The sequence below is a fragment of the Lissotriton helveticus genome, chromosome 2_1 (genome assembly GCF_964261635.1).
Source record: "Lissotriton helveticus chromosome 2_1, aLisHel1.1, whole genome shotgun sequence".
NCBI classification, from domain to species: domain Eukaryota; kingdom Metazoa; phylum Chordata; class Amphibia; order Caudata; family Salamandridae; genus Lissotriton; species Lissotriton helveticus.
Genome location: NC_136059.1, coordinates 543,293,289 through 543,308,327, shown reverse-complemented (window position 1 = coordinate 543,308,327; position 15,039 = coordinate 543,293,289). Strand labels below are relative to the sequence as shown.

The following is a 15,039-nucleotide window of genomic DNA, read 5'->3' as shown; positions in this document are numbered from 1 at the left end:
CTCCATTTGTTAGGCTGGCATGTTCATATCAATCACTTGGTGGGGAGCAGGAGCTGGTATCCACCTCCTATGCCGTGTACTGCCATCTGCTGGGAGGGTGCGGGGCTTCTACACATATTCCAGACTTTAAAACCGAGCTCGTCCATAGCAGACTTATTGAAACTGATAATGGGCAAGATGCAGCCAGAGGAGCCAATTTTTCACTGACAGTGCATTTTAATATTTTCAACATTTAGGGGCTCATTAGGATGGCGGTTTTTCCGCATCCTCCGGGCCGGCGGAAGTGTCCGCCGGCCTGGAGGAAGCGGATAAACCGCGGCGGAGACTCCAAAGACCCACCGCCAAAATAGGATGGCTGGTGGGTCTGGAATTCCGTCCGCCGCTTTTCCGCCGCGGTCGGCTTCCGACCGCGGCGGAAAAGCTATAACATGGCAGGCGGTGTCTATGAGACACCGTCCGCCATATTATGATGTTTGTGTAAATATGCTTTTCCACGGCGGCTTTTCCGCCATGGAAAAGCATACGGACATTCACTTTGGGGGCCCGTTGCGGGCCCCCTGGGTGAATGGGGGGTGGGGGGTGCACATGGGGGGTACCTATGGTACCCCCCTGCATTTGCGTACACAAAGCAGCAGGCACCGTGCGGTGCCTGCCGCTTTGTGCATGTAAATGCAACACATGCATTTTTAACATTGCGGCGGGTGCAGCTTGAAGCTGCACCCGCCGCAATGTTAAAAATAGAGGATGTGACCGCCACCCTGGCGGTCACATCCTAATTGCCATGGAGGGACCGCCGCTGCCCATGCGGACGGTCCCTCCTACTCAGGGGTGGCGGACGGACGCAAGTCCGTCCGCCATCCTAATCGGCCCCTAAGTGCGAAATATGGTATAGTGGTGTATGGTTCTTTATGAAGACACTAATCTCCTTTTGAAATGATGATTTGGTTCTGATAATAATCATCTCTGGACTACCCCTTCAGATCTTTGCTTTGGGAAGAGCCAGTTCTTTATAGCTTGCACAATTTATTGTGGTCTGATTTAAGTTTTTTTAGATTGTTTCCTGAAGCAGCATGTTAGCAGGACAGATTAGCATCCTATACCCAAGTACAGCCCTTACTAGACTACCATCTTGCCAGATTCAGTAAAGGTCAAACTGCCAGAAGAAGTCTACAAATCAATGGGAGGTCACCTTATGAAGGAGAAAAATGCGTAACACAGCCTGTCTCCTTCCAACGCAAGGGTTTCCCCGTTCAACCCACAAACTAACATTTAAGTTAGCTGTGATTATTTTAGAAGTGTAATTCAGAATGAGATACCTGCTTTTGAGCTTATGCCATCTACTTTTTATCAATTTATAATAAAATTGTTTACGTGTGGCCATGTTCCATTCGCCGTGCTTCTAATTTTTCCTAACCAAATACTTTCAATATAGGTACTAATTGGTATACTTTTTTCAACTTCTCAGACTGACAGGTCTAAACACTATATTTTATATAAACTAATAAAAACTCCTAAACCGAGTACAAATACGATTTTATGCACTGTGTGCTATATAAATGTAGTTATTCACTCAGAATTAATGAGAGGAAGGGTAGGATGTTACCAGTGTTTGAGTGCCAGAGTTATTCAATGAGTCTGGGTACTTGATCTACAGTGCCCACAAAACCTTGATCTGAGGAGAACGCCAACATCACAGAAAAAAATTGCCAGAACAAAATAGTATAACATGGCATAACTGAAAACAGCATGGCAGAGCTTAACATACGATAGACTGAACAGAAGCTCAAATGCTGACACTCTAAGTTAAAAGTGTGATATTAAAGAAGTGGAGAAAACTTGATGTTATTCATCCTAAAAAGGACCTACGAAAGTAACACAAACTAAACCCATACCAATATTCCAAGTGTGTTCATATAGAGGGCAGCACATCTCCTGCTCTTACACACCTAGGTCGTAATCAAAACTTAGGGTCAGCTTTATATCTCGGCAGAGAGCTGAGGCAATTTAAATGTGGGCGGAACATAGATTACTGCGGCGGGCCGGCGGAGGTTTGGCTATATGTCCGCACACCTAATTTAAATGGGCGGACATATAGCTGTTTTTCAGTGCCCGTCACTGCTAGGAAATACATGGTGGTACAGGGCAGTGTGCTCAATGCCGCACCAACCATGGGTCGAACATAACACAACAGAAACCCTACTTACAAAGAACCAGGGTAAGTACTGCATGCCAAAAATCACCACTTTTCTTCCTTAACCACTATTTCTTGTTTTCTCTTATTCGTGTAGTACCTGGCTGGGTCTAGTGTGAGTATACTCCCATTTTCTTCTCACTTGACCGGTGTCTTTCACTTCCTACACGTGGCTGCGCATACTGATTATCATCTTTTCAGGTACCCCTTGGCCCATATATATTTTTTTACCTTTATTCTAACACCTCCATAGATTGTAGCATACATCCTTCTTTCTTTAAATTCCAGATGTCCCTATATTATTAGGTCCGGAAGAGACCCTGCATCCTCAGAAGGGTCGAAACGCCGTTGACATATATATAAAACAAATCATTGTGTCAGCACTGTTTACGTAGTACAGTGTCTGAAAATATTGTTAGAGTTGTAAATGGTCGTTTTCTGAATGATGGAAACCAAGCTGTAAATGTCACAAACGTCACTAGTTCGTTTTTTGGTTCCATTGTACAATGGGGACACTAAGCACTACTTTTTGTATTTATCTGCAATTTATTTGAAAAATTTATATAAACTAAATGCTCAATCACACTGTACTCGGCCTCCTTTCTGTCTGAAATCCACGTGACCCATTGTTATTGCCACTGCACATTGTAGTACCAATATAGTACACTATTGTTCCCACAAGAACCTTTGTTTTTTGGCATCCAGCCCTCACCATGGGAGCAAAAAGAAAATCCCCTAAAATAAATGTATAACTTTGACATACAGATCCGTCATGTTTGACGGAGCATTCCAGTAAGGGTGCAACACATTGCCAGGAACCACCTTGATGGGAGACGCGGAGTAATTTATTCTGTAGCCATGGAGGAGGCCGGACCGTTTGCCGAAAGATAAATTGTGCCCAAAGTCTGGTGTGTGGTCAACAGATTGGTTCAAAACAGAAACGTCACTCAGAGGTAGGGCCCCCAAAAAACTCTAGTCCATGGAAGAAAAATGCCCTCTTTCTTGCTGAGAACAACTGCAAGTCCTGTGATGTCCAACAATACTCTGATTTGTGGGTCTGGGATTCTTTTAATTTTCACCTCAAGAGGAGATTATATTATATTTATTTATTTATTTATAAAGCGCAACACTCATCCCAAGGGTTATCAAGGCGCTGGAAGCGGAAATACAAGGCCAGGCTGCTGAAACGGGATGTCAATTATTTTTAATATCTAGGGAATAGATGGGTTTTTAGTTTTTTCCTGAAAGTCAGGTAGTTGGGAGTGAGCTGTAGGTCCAAGGGGAGCTCGTTCCATTTCCTGGCTGCCAGATGTGAGAAGGAGTGCCCTCCAGTCCTCACTTTCTTAATACGCTTGGTTCTGGCTAAGGCGTGTTGTAAAGAGCGGAGGCTCCTTGTGGGAACGTAAAACTCACATTTTTCCTGGAGGATCTTTGGGCCGCTTAAATACAGTGCTCTGTGTGCATGTCAGAGCAGTTTAAATACTGCTCTTTGACGGATGGGTAGCCAATGGAGACTTTTCATGCACATTGATGCCGAGCTTAGTCTGTCTTTATTGCAGACCAGTTTGGCTGCGGCATTTTGAAGTACCTGCAGCCGCGTGAAAAGGTGCTCATTCATGCCCACGAATAGGGCGTTTCCGTAGTCGAGCTGACTTATGAGCAGGGCCTGTGTGACTGTTCTCATAAAGAGCAATATTAAAATACAGGGAGTTCAATCAATCTGGAGCACATCACACACATTAACAATAAACCATGGAATAACATGCGGTACTGTATTTTTTATGTGCTTCAGCCCTAGAATCAAAGCGAGCATGTGTGTCCTTTCACTATTGCCTGTCTCCAGCGAGATGGTCATTAAAGGTCGAGCTACAAATTACAGCGAAACAAATGTGAACACACACGTACCTTATCAACAAGTAAAATGTCTGAACTTTGCTTAATTAGGACCACCTTTGGGCTACTTGAGCACTCCATAAACACTTGAGGGAGCTTCATAATAGCTATTTTTCTGATCCCTTCTTATGGTTATGTGAAAGTACAGCATCATGTTCTGCACTCCTAGTTTCAGCTCCACAGGCTCTCCCAGTCTTGAACTCCTCAAACTCTCCAGTAATGGAGTCCCTGGAGAGAGCCAGAGGATACCTATTCGCATTATTCCATGCCCTCATGAGCCACACGTGCATGGGCCTCGCTACGATGTTTGCAGGTTATTCATAACCTTCACATTAATTTCTGATCACTGAGGAGGTCGGCTCCACTTTAATAGCGTCTAAAATAGCTGGACCTTAAATACCAAGGCCCCAGCATAGGGTTTTTAGGTGTCCTATTCCACAACACAAAGCACACGCTGCAAACATCTACAAGACGGGTGTACATAAATAAGATGTCCTGATTCTTCTTGCATCTCCTCAAGAAGTCTGAAGGCAAGCTGGCGAGTGCTGGGGTCATATCTTTAAACTGACATGTTCAAACCTGTGGCCCCAGTTACAGGGCAGTGCAGTAAGAATCTAAGCATCTCCTCGGACAGCCAGGCCAGGCTACCCACCCTTCAGCCTTTAATTGGAAGAGGCACCCACCTCTGACTATCCAAGTATTAACCCAGAACAAGGTAGGAGTTATAATGGTCAAATCCCACTGAGAACCAGCCTATATTCATTTAGTGGTGTTGTACGACATGATAGCATGAGGATGTCCCAATATTTATACAAAAAACCCAAATCACTAGAGATGGGGACGGGGAGTTTAAAGAGGTCCCGTACCCTAGCTCCCAAGAACAAGTATATAGTACACAAGGAGGTGGCGGTTAGCTTTTTTTTTTTATCCTTACCAGGGAGACCTAGGAATAAATTTCACCCACAGGGTATGTCTATGGTATTTTTAATCCACAGTTTCACCCACTCCACACTCTTGCACTCACCATCACAGTGTTTTACTTTAAAAGATCTCTGTCAAAGAGCCCTCTCGCAGGCTGTGCCGATCCCACGAGGAACAAAAATGCCCAATGATGAAGCAGATCACCTTTGCAGGTTTGTGATGGCAACACTTCCCACTAAGGAAGCTTCCCCTTTTCCCCCTAGCATACTTTTTGTGTTCTCCTACCTGTATTTCACGGTCTCCTTAGGAACAGCTACCCCCTAGTGTACTATGTACTAAAAACCCACCAGTAGGTCCAGGAAGAGGACTCTGAGGAACTGTAACAGTTTTGTCACCTCTAGGGTAAGTCTCTGATCAAGGAACATTTCTCTCCAGTTGCACTGAGTGTACTGGGGTTCTTGCCAGTGTAGGAGAGCATTTATCTGGACTTATGGGTTATTTGCATTGTCAGAAAAGGAGAGTTTTGTACCGTAGACCATCACAAGCTCCCCAACGTTTCAATACACATAGCCTTTGTCACAAAAGAGAGTCTTGCTTCTCCCCCATCCCTGTGTTCTTCTGTAGTTTCAAAGAAACTGTTATTGGAAGCTCAGAAGCAGAACACTGGAGGGCCATCAGTCTAGTTCCATCCTCAGACAATATAGTACAGGCTCTTTACTGATACTATTTGTAGTACGGAAAAATACCAAATGCTCTTGCAAAGCAGTGCTTCTGCTTCTTTTTTTCCTTTTCAATCTCAACTGCTTATGGAGCTGTTCAGGATGGCCACCCTTGCAGAGATCCTTGGGATGCTCTACGGATGGGAGAACGGTTGTGTTCTTTTGATCATAAGGACACCTATTTACACAGCAGAATCTGTTGCAATTATAAGACATGTTTGCGGTGGAGTAGTGTAATTTAGTACTCCATACTTTTACGCATCAAAATATTAATCAGTGTTATAAAACATTAATCAATGTGCTGACATATTAAACAGTGTTAGCAAGTGGCTATATTTACTCTTAGCAGAAACCTCTTTTATATAACCAAATTATAATTAAGGTATTGCTTATGAAAACTATATTCACTTGACTGACATTTTATCTCTAAATGTTAGCATGACTTTGGCTAGGCTTTAAGCCTGACCAGATTTATTTTTTCAGGCTTTCCTAGTTTTCAGAACAAAATGTTCTCCCGGAGTTGTTCTCATGTTTTCTTTCAATTTCAGGTGTCCTATGTGCAATTTCAGGTGTCCTAGTTACAATAGGCCTTTGTTCACTTTGAGAACTGATAAATTAGGCAATAGCAATCAATTAATCACTCAATCAGGGAAATTGTAAGCGCGCTACTCACCTGTGAGGTTCTCAAGGCGCTGAGGGTGGGTGGGGGTGGGGTCCACAGATCTGTTTAGCCGAAGATCCAGGTCTTGAGAGTCTTCCTGAAGTTGTTCGGGGAGGGGGCACATCTGATGTCTGCTGGTAGCTCGTTCCAGGTCTTGGCTGCAATGTGAGAGAAGGATCTTCCACCTGCTCTGGCTCTGTGGTTGGGCGGTGTTTCGGCCAGTGCGAGGTTTGAAGATAGGAGGTTTCTTTTGGGTACGTGGAAGTTGATTCTGTCGTTGAGTTATTTGGGTCCATTGTTGTGTAGGAATTTGTAGGCGTGAGTGAGGATTTTGAAGGTGACTTCTCCACTGGGAGCCAGTGGAGTTTTCACAGGTGTTGGCTGATGTGTTCGTGCCGGAGGATGCAGAGGACGAGAATGGCTGCGGTGTTCTGTATTGTCTGGCGTTTGTGGAGTAGAGACTTGTTGATGCCGGCTTAGAGTGCGTTTCCATAGCCCAGTCTGCTGGTGATGAGTGCGTGGGTGACTGTCTTCCTTGACTCAGGCGGGATCTATTTGACGGTCTTGTGAAGGATGCAGAGGGTGTTGAAGCAGCTGGAGGTGACAGCGTTGACCTGTCGGTTCCTGGTGAGTGATAAGTTGAGTACGCTGCCAAGGGTTTTGGCATGGTGTGAGGGGGTAGGTGGGCTTTCGAGGGCGGTCGGCCACCAGGTGTTGTCCCATGCTGATGGGGTGGCTCCAAGGACGAGGACGTCTGTCTTCTCTGCGTTTAGCTCTAGGCAGCTGTGGGTCATCCAGGCTGCTACCTCTTGCATTCCTTTCTGGAAGTTCTTTGGTGGTGGAGTCTTTGGTGAGGGAGAGGATGAGCTGGGTGTCGTCGGAGTAGGATACTATGTTGAGGCCGTGTTGTGGGACGATGGCTGCGAGGGGGGGCATGTAGATGTTGAAGAGGGTCAGGCTCAGTAATGACCCCTGTGGGACTCCACAGGTGATGTTCATGGGATCGGAGAAGAAAGGTGGTAGTCTGATTCTTTGGCTTCTTCCAGTGAGGAATGATTGGATCCAGTCCAGGGCTGTTCCTTGTATGCTGGCGTCATGCAGTCTGGCGACTAGTGTGCAGTGAGAGACGGTGTTGAAGGCTGCTGACAGGTCAAGTAGGATGAGGGCTGCGGAGTGGCCTTGGTCCAGGAGGGTGCAGATGTGATCTGTGGCGGCGAGTAGGGCAGTCTCAGTGCTGTGGTTGCTTCTAACTCTGGATTGGGACGGGTCGAGGACAGTGTTCTCTTCGATGAAACGTTTTCTCTGCAACTTTGGCTGCGAAGGGGAGGAGTGAGATGAGCCGGTAGTTCTTGAGGTCGGTGGGGTCAGCTGTGGGCTTCTTGAGCAGGGACCAGACTTCTGCGCACTTCCAGTCATCATGAAAGGTGCCTGTTTTGAAGGTGGTGTTGATGGTGCGTTGCAAGGCAGGAGCGATGGCTGCCTGTGGTAGATGTGAGGAGGCCATGGGTCGGTGGGGGCCCCCCCGAGTGGATGCCTTTCATGTTTGAAGCGGTGTCTGCGGTCGTGATTGGTGTCTAGTTGGAGATGGTGGGCTGGCTGGTGTCGTTAGAGGACGGGGGCCAGCTGTGGTGTCTGGAGGATGGTCGATTAAGAGGGTTTTGATCTTGAGGTGGAAGTAGGTTCCGACCTTGTCACAGATGTCTTGGGATGGGTGATGTCTGTGGCTTCGCTGCGAGGGTTGGTGAATTCCTGAATGACGCTGAAGAGTTCCTTGGAGTTGATGGAGTTGGCGAGGGTTTTGTTTTGGATGAAGTTCCTCTTGGTAGTTCTGATTTCGTTGTGGTAGTCCTTCATGGCATCCTTGTAGATGGAGTCGTTTTTGGTTGTCTTGGTGTTTCTCCAGTTCTTCTCCAGGCGTCTGCAGGTGCACCTGGCTTCTTGGAGATCGGTGGTGAACCAGGCAGCATGCCTGGGGCACTCTTTGTCGATATGGCATAGCAGGGCAAGCTCGTCTGCACCTTTGGAGATCCAGTGTGGAGTCCTCTGGCTGCGATGTTCGCGGATCCCCAGGTGTGGTTGTTTCGGGTGAGGTTGGAGTTAAGTTGCTCATCGGTAACCTTAATCCAGCTCCTTCGTGGTGGGCGTGGGGCTGGTATGAGTGCCTTGGGTTTGTCGATGGCGAAGTATACGCAGTGGTGGTCGGGCTGCTGCGTTGTGTGGCTGAAGGGAACGCTGTTTCCTGCAGCGAAGATGTGGTTGAGGGTGTGTTCTGCTCTGTGGGTCGGTGTGGTGACGAGTTGCATCAGTCTGATGTTGGCAAGGTTGTCACGAAGGATGGTGGAGTTTGGGCCACTGGGGTTGTCGAGGTGGAAGTTGATGTCTCCAATGAATATGTAGTTCATTGTTGCGATGGCGTGGGAGGCGATTAAGTCTGTGATGGTGGTGGCGAAGGGTGTCCGGGGGGTCTGTAAACAAGGGTTCCTCGGAGTGAGTGTGGCAACGGGGTTTGATCTGGAAGTACAGGTGGTCAGCGGAGGGGAAGGTCTTGCTAGAGGTGGTGAGGCTAAGGGGGCTCTTGTGGGCGATGGCGAGGCCTCCGCCTGGGTACTTGGGGCGGTCCTTCTTCTGGATCTTGTATCCGTCCGGGATTGCGGTGTTGATGTCGGGGGCGGAGGAGGTGTTGGTCCAAGTCTCCGCAAAGAAGGCGATGTCGGGCGAGAGAGAGTCAAGTAGGTTCCAAATTTCCATGGCGTGTTTGTGTACGGAGCGCATGTTGAGGAGAATGCATCTTAGGGTGTCGCCGGTGCTGGTGTTGGAGACCGGAGTGGTGGTGAATGTCTGGGGCCAGTGGCGGCAGGAGAACTGGCCGTGGGTTGTGTTCGGTGAGGCCTGTTAGCACGAGGAGGGCGGCGGGGTCGTAGCAGTGGAAAGTCGTAGATCCAGGGTTCCTGGCCACGGTCAGGTCGCAGACGGGCACAGACAGGTGCACCGCTGGCGAGCACAGCGGCCGCCATTAAGTAAGGGAGGGGTAGGGAATGTGCAGCTGGGAGGCAGGAGAGGAGGCAGGAGTGGGCGGTAAAGGCAGGAAAAGTACACGGACACAACAAAACAAACGGATGGGCACAATTACAGAGGGAGAAATAACAATAATTGGGCAGAATGCAAGAACAAATAGCACAAGCACAAGTGGGGAAGAAGCTACCGTGAATATAACCACAAGAGGGGATAAGCGCAATTACATGATACCAGCTAGGTGGGCACTCGGCACAGAGCGGTATCGAACCCTACCTGGGTTGGTGCCAAGAGGATCTGCGGCAGAACAGAGCACAGCGGAGCTGCTGGGGAGATGAGCAGACCTAAGACCGGGGCCAAAGGTCTTGCAATTGGAACTTGGCTGTGGACATGCAGAGTGTGGGGATAGGAGAGAGCCTCCTGTATCTGGCAGACCAGACCGTTTCTACATTCAAGGCCGTGCAGCTGTGTGTTGCTTTGTTTGGTGATGAGAACATGGGGAGTTTACCTGCTCCCAGCAGACCCTGCACCCAGATTTGTCCAACCAGAGAGAGTTGGTGGGGTGAACCTTCCAGAACAATCTACTGTGTATTGTGTGGCTCTTAGTATAGTTTAGCAGACCCTGACCTGACTTTGCCTAGGAAAGACAAGTCCTGAATTCTAATGTCCCCTTCTTGTGGCATTTGGCTTCATGCTTGAACACCTGTGCCTATATCTCCTGAATCTTAACTTGGTTCAACAGATGTGCACACCTTCATTTTAATTATTGCTTGCCATTGTTCATGCCTTATTTAGATTAGGGAAGTTTCTTTATGAAACCAATCTATTTATGTTTTGTGCTTTGTACCTTGTTATATTTTGCAATCTTCTTTTTCATAATATACAAATTTAAGTTGCATGACAGAATTGATAGATGTGCTTATTTGATAAATTGGTTTACTGATTAATTAACTTGTAACTTCGACTAAATTGTTGTAAATAAACCTTCATGGTTTGCACACCATCCTCACTGTTGATTTCGTGGAGTCCAATTCGATTAACTGTAATAGGTTTTTGTGCTGATACTAGCTCCTTTCATACATTTCCAATTGACAATCAAAGGTCCATATGACCAGTGGTGAAATCTGATAGAGGACTATACTAGAGCATTGAGGTACAAGAAAGTGTGCCGGATCAGTGACAAGAGGAAGGAAATTTCAGCATAGAGTAGTACTGTCTTGTCTCAACTTGAAACCAGGGAATGACCATGGCAATGCTGGTTGCTGCTTTCCTCAGCCGCCAGGGCACACACATTAACCTATGTTTGAATTGCTGGCAGGGGCACCATCCCTGCATGTCACCGCTCCTGCACTTGAGGATCTAATTGCTGTTCAGCTTAGGCTATTGGTCTCAAATTTCGCTGGGGTACTTCTAGACAAAGGGCAGAGAGAGGCTTTCACTAACCTGGATACAACAGTGGTATTCAATATTCCCTTCTGTACTTAAGGTTCTGCCAACAGACCTTCTGTACTTAAGGTTCTGCCAACAGACCTATGTTTGGTAGTTACATAGGTTGCTGGGACTCAAGTGTTCAGGTGGCTCCCTCTCCAGATTACATATGACATCACCACTCACCTCACAATGTGAAAAAGGGCACACAGTACCATGTGTATCTTCTTCTGGACATCTCAAGCAGGTGAAGTCGGTTAATTCAGTAGAGAACAAGCACTGGCAAAGCCAACAGGTCTGGCCTTATCGAGTTGTGTGATTCTTTCTTTTTTATTTTTATTGAAAGCATATGACATTTTTAAAAACAAAACTTGCTGCCTAAATGTGGCAGACAAAAGCTTCAAATATAAAAATAAATTGACAATTGCATGTAATTGTAATAGAACAGTACAGGTACTTGCCAACAAGTACCGCTATTTAGAACAGGTATAGAAACCTTTTTATTTGTTTAACTTAAAATGCACATGTGATTCTTCATTGATGCAAAGAAAGATTATTGACTTTTACATATTGTAACCCGAAGACATAGTTTAAACACACAAGAATAGCTACAAAAATAATGTTAAAGAAAGGAATGAAAAAAAGCATTGGTAAAGTAAAGTATTGGCGTACTAATCCTGGCGCTGGAGTGTGCTTCTCTTCAGGTAGAATTGCGGATGCGATCAGTAGAAATGCCACCATTCTCAGTGCAAGAGATCCACTGGCTCAAGTGAGCTGAACCACTGCCTATGCTATATGATGTGGGTTTGAAGCAAACTGGCAACAACAGCTACACAGGTCAATGGATGAGGGCTGAACCAAATCATCTCTATGTCTGTATATTTATGTGTTTTTTTTATTTCTGTTATTTTTAATACAGAAGACTGGCAAAACAACTAAGATGTCTCAAGACTACCACAGGACTTTTCCTACAAGTGCACCCATTTATTATTTAGATGTATGAACAATGTTATAAGTTGCAAGCATTGGCAATATATGCGCTATGGTTCATGTGTCTTAAACTGTATTTAAACCAGGAAAGCTAGAATACAAAGAGACTTACGTCATACCTGGACGCTTGTGCTAAACGTTCCTTTAAGTTACGATCTGACCAACAGGAAGTTTTGAAACCCCCCTAATTAATTGCCTTGAGTTCCTTGTTCCTATATTCTCTTATTATCTCCCATTATAATCTACCTTATCCCATGTTTATGATGTAATACCTTATTTGTTTGACCTTATAGCATTTTTCGACTGCTGTTATTGATGTACTGCTATAGTCGATTGTTCCTTGACTTCTCCTTTATATCTTTTATGCACCATGTATTGACACCCTTCTTTTTTAAACAATAACATTTTCTTTAAACTTAGAATACTCCGAGACCCTGTGCTGCCTCGTCTTTCTGCTAACCCAGACTCAAAATTTTGTGTTTTGGAAGACAAGAAGAGTCTACATTTTAACTTATTATCTGAGAAATGCTACTGGACAATAATGAAATAGATCTCCTTTACCTTGCCATGATGCCAGATGCTTTCATTCCCCTCTGGATCAATATTATCTGTTTCCAAGGTGAGGTACACTAGTCGCCTTTTAAGCCCCTCCTCTTTAATCTGCTTCAGCGCTTGCTTGCCTATGAAATCTGCTTCCTGGAAGAGAATATTGAATGAAAGATTATTTTGGCTTTATAAAAAGTGTGTATTTCATGATATTACAAATTCACCTTACATTCTGTTCTAGCAAATAAGCAATGCATTCCTACGTTCTCGAGATAATTGCATAATATGTGTACATTATACAGAGGGCAACTGAAATTATGCGATTCTGCGGTTGCATTGTTTTTAGCATAATTGTGACTTTGCTGCATTTGACACAAAATCCATCATCTGCTGCATAATTTGCAGATTGCAACCAAGAAATGTTTCTAGCTCAAATGCATCAAAAGTTACTAAAAAAGCACCAACACATGTTGCCACTCAGTGGAAGGCACTCCACAACAGTCAACTGATCATCTCACTGTAGCTTTTTGCTGTATTTGGTTATTAAAGTGGTACTAATGAAATGAAATATTTGCCAAGGGAGAGTTAACATGGGTAAAAATGACAAAAAAACTGAACTAATACTATCACAAAATGTGACACATTAGGCTGCCATTCACCTTTTCTTGCCACATAATTTGGTCAACCCTGCCACATAATTTGGGACTCGCCTGCCGTATAATTCCACAAACCCTGATTATATGCCACACTCCAACATAAACTGAAGGCGCAAGTCTGATCTGCCTGTGACAGCAGGCAACTCTTTTCAGAGCACTGAACCTGAAAAGTGGTACGAAGTGAAGTTCTGTCCGGTGTACAAACCCTGCTTCAGCACTACAATCTTGATAGAAAAAGCATGCACATGATACACACAACAGGCCTGCTGGGCAGGGGTGGCGTCTCCATTTGAGTGAGGAGCATCGGCCCCACAAAGAAAAGGCAGAGCAGAAAAATAAAATGGTAACCAAGTTTACCATTTTATTTTTCAGCAACCAATCCGTCCAGAACTGAGCGTCATGATGGGGCAGGGCCATTCCTGCTGAGTGGCATATGGGAGCTGTGCACTTAGGTTTAAAGTGCGCATGTCCCTTTGGAAGGCCGTTTTGCGATGTACAGCCAGACATGCGCATTTTAAACTTCTCTAACCGAGCTGTCTTAGACAGCTGGGTTAGAGAAAGCACTGGTCTCCACTGCTAATAAGAGCGCTGAGAGAGGACGCTCCAGCCAATCCTGGCTCTTCTCTCATGCTAATTAACAGCATGAGATCAGCACCAGGATTGGCTCAGCAGTTGAGAGCCTGCCACGAGGAGTGCGTCGTGTAGGAACGTAAGTGTATTTTATTTTATGTGCTACCCGCCTCACCACCCTTGGTACATGCCAGTCACCACTGCTGCTGGGACCTACATATTAGCCGGCGACCTATTGCCAGATTACCTCCACCGCCACCCAAGGCTAATGCTGCTCATTGTTGGTGTATACCATGTAGTTATGGTAAGCTGAGGGATATGGCATGTCAGGGTACGGTCGGTCATGTTTAAGTCACTGCTTGTACTTCTGACTAAATGTAATAAATGATACACACAATAGGCCTTCTGTAGTCCTCACACATTCTGTTTTTGTTTTAGTTAATACTATTTCACCAATTAATAACTCTTCACTTTTCATCAGTTTGATTAATCTAAGGCAAAAGTAGAAAGTAAGCTGTAGTTGCTCGAATAAAATATGATGATTATTGGTCAAGAGAGGTCACAATTTATAGAGGGTATTTTTGGAGGTGTGCATTCAAAATTCATGTTCTCTGAAGCAGTAACAACTGCTGAGCAGAATTACATAAATCTTGGTGTGAAAAATAAAGGTTCCATCAGAATAGACCCTTTAGTGGTGTGGTGTTACCCATTTCAGGGTTTTTTGTTGTCAATAAAAAATACTGTATTAGCAAAGTCATTTGTGCCGTTAAAGTTTGCAAACCAGACTGAGTTTTTGTTTGGAGAACATGTTTTTTAAAGTCAGTGGCTAATAAGTTGCTTGTCACAGATACACATGGAAGCTCATGAACCAGGCCTCATCTGGCTGGATGAAGAGGGGTTGGATTCTTCTCTCCATCCACCACAACACATGAAAGCAGGAGAACTGAAAGTAGTAGTAACCTGAGGAACCAGAGGGGATACTAAGCCTGACAATCTTTCTGACCCCTCCTGATAGTATAAAATTGCACAAACACTTATGTTTACAAGAGTGCAGGTACAGAATTAGGATTGAATCTCATGCCCATAACGCAGAAGAATATTCGGTTTTCCTTCCCCTGTGTTTAATTTTAACTGCTATACATTTCCTGCTGCAAGCAAAGACACTCTTTTTGCAAGATATAGCTGCAACTGGACATCAATTTTATTGTGTGCCAATATTGTGTCCTTCTAGGTCTTAGTTTCGTACTTCCTAGTGCATCTTGGAAGTCTTCGGGATAAGCCTTGACTGCTCAAACAAGTTATTTGTAGAGGTCATTGTCAAGAGTACAAAAGTAGTACTTTGCGAAATCCAGCCGTGGTCCTAAAACACTACTGTTAAATGACACCGACCGATACGGACCGATAGCCTTTAGTGCCCCTGACATGGAGAAAAGGCCTAATAACACACAAAGG

The 15,039-nt window shown here is 45.1% G+C and overlaps 1 protein-coding gene across 2 annotated transcripts in view; it reads right to left on the bottom strand.

Moving 5' to 3' along the window:
• DMGDH (dimethylglycine dehydrogenase) overlaps positions 1-15,039 on the bottom strand; it is a 635,937-nt gene that overhangs the window by 20,819 nt on the left and 600,079 nt on the right. For both annotated transcript variants that reach the window (XM_078675210.1, XM_078675209.1), the window contains exon 15: positions 12,377-12,511. In XM_078675210.1, the coding sequence (XP_078531336.1) occupies positions 12,377-12,511 (135 nt within the window). The remainder of the gene's footprint in view (positions 1-12,376; positions 12,512-15,039) is intronic.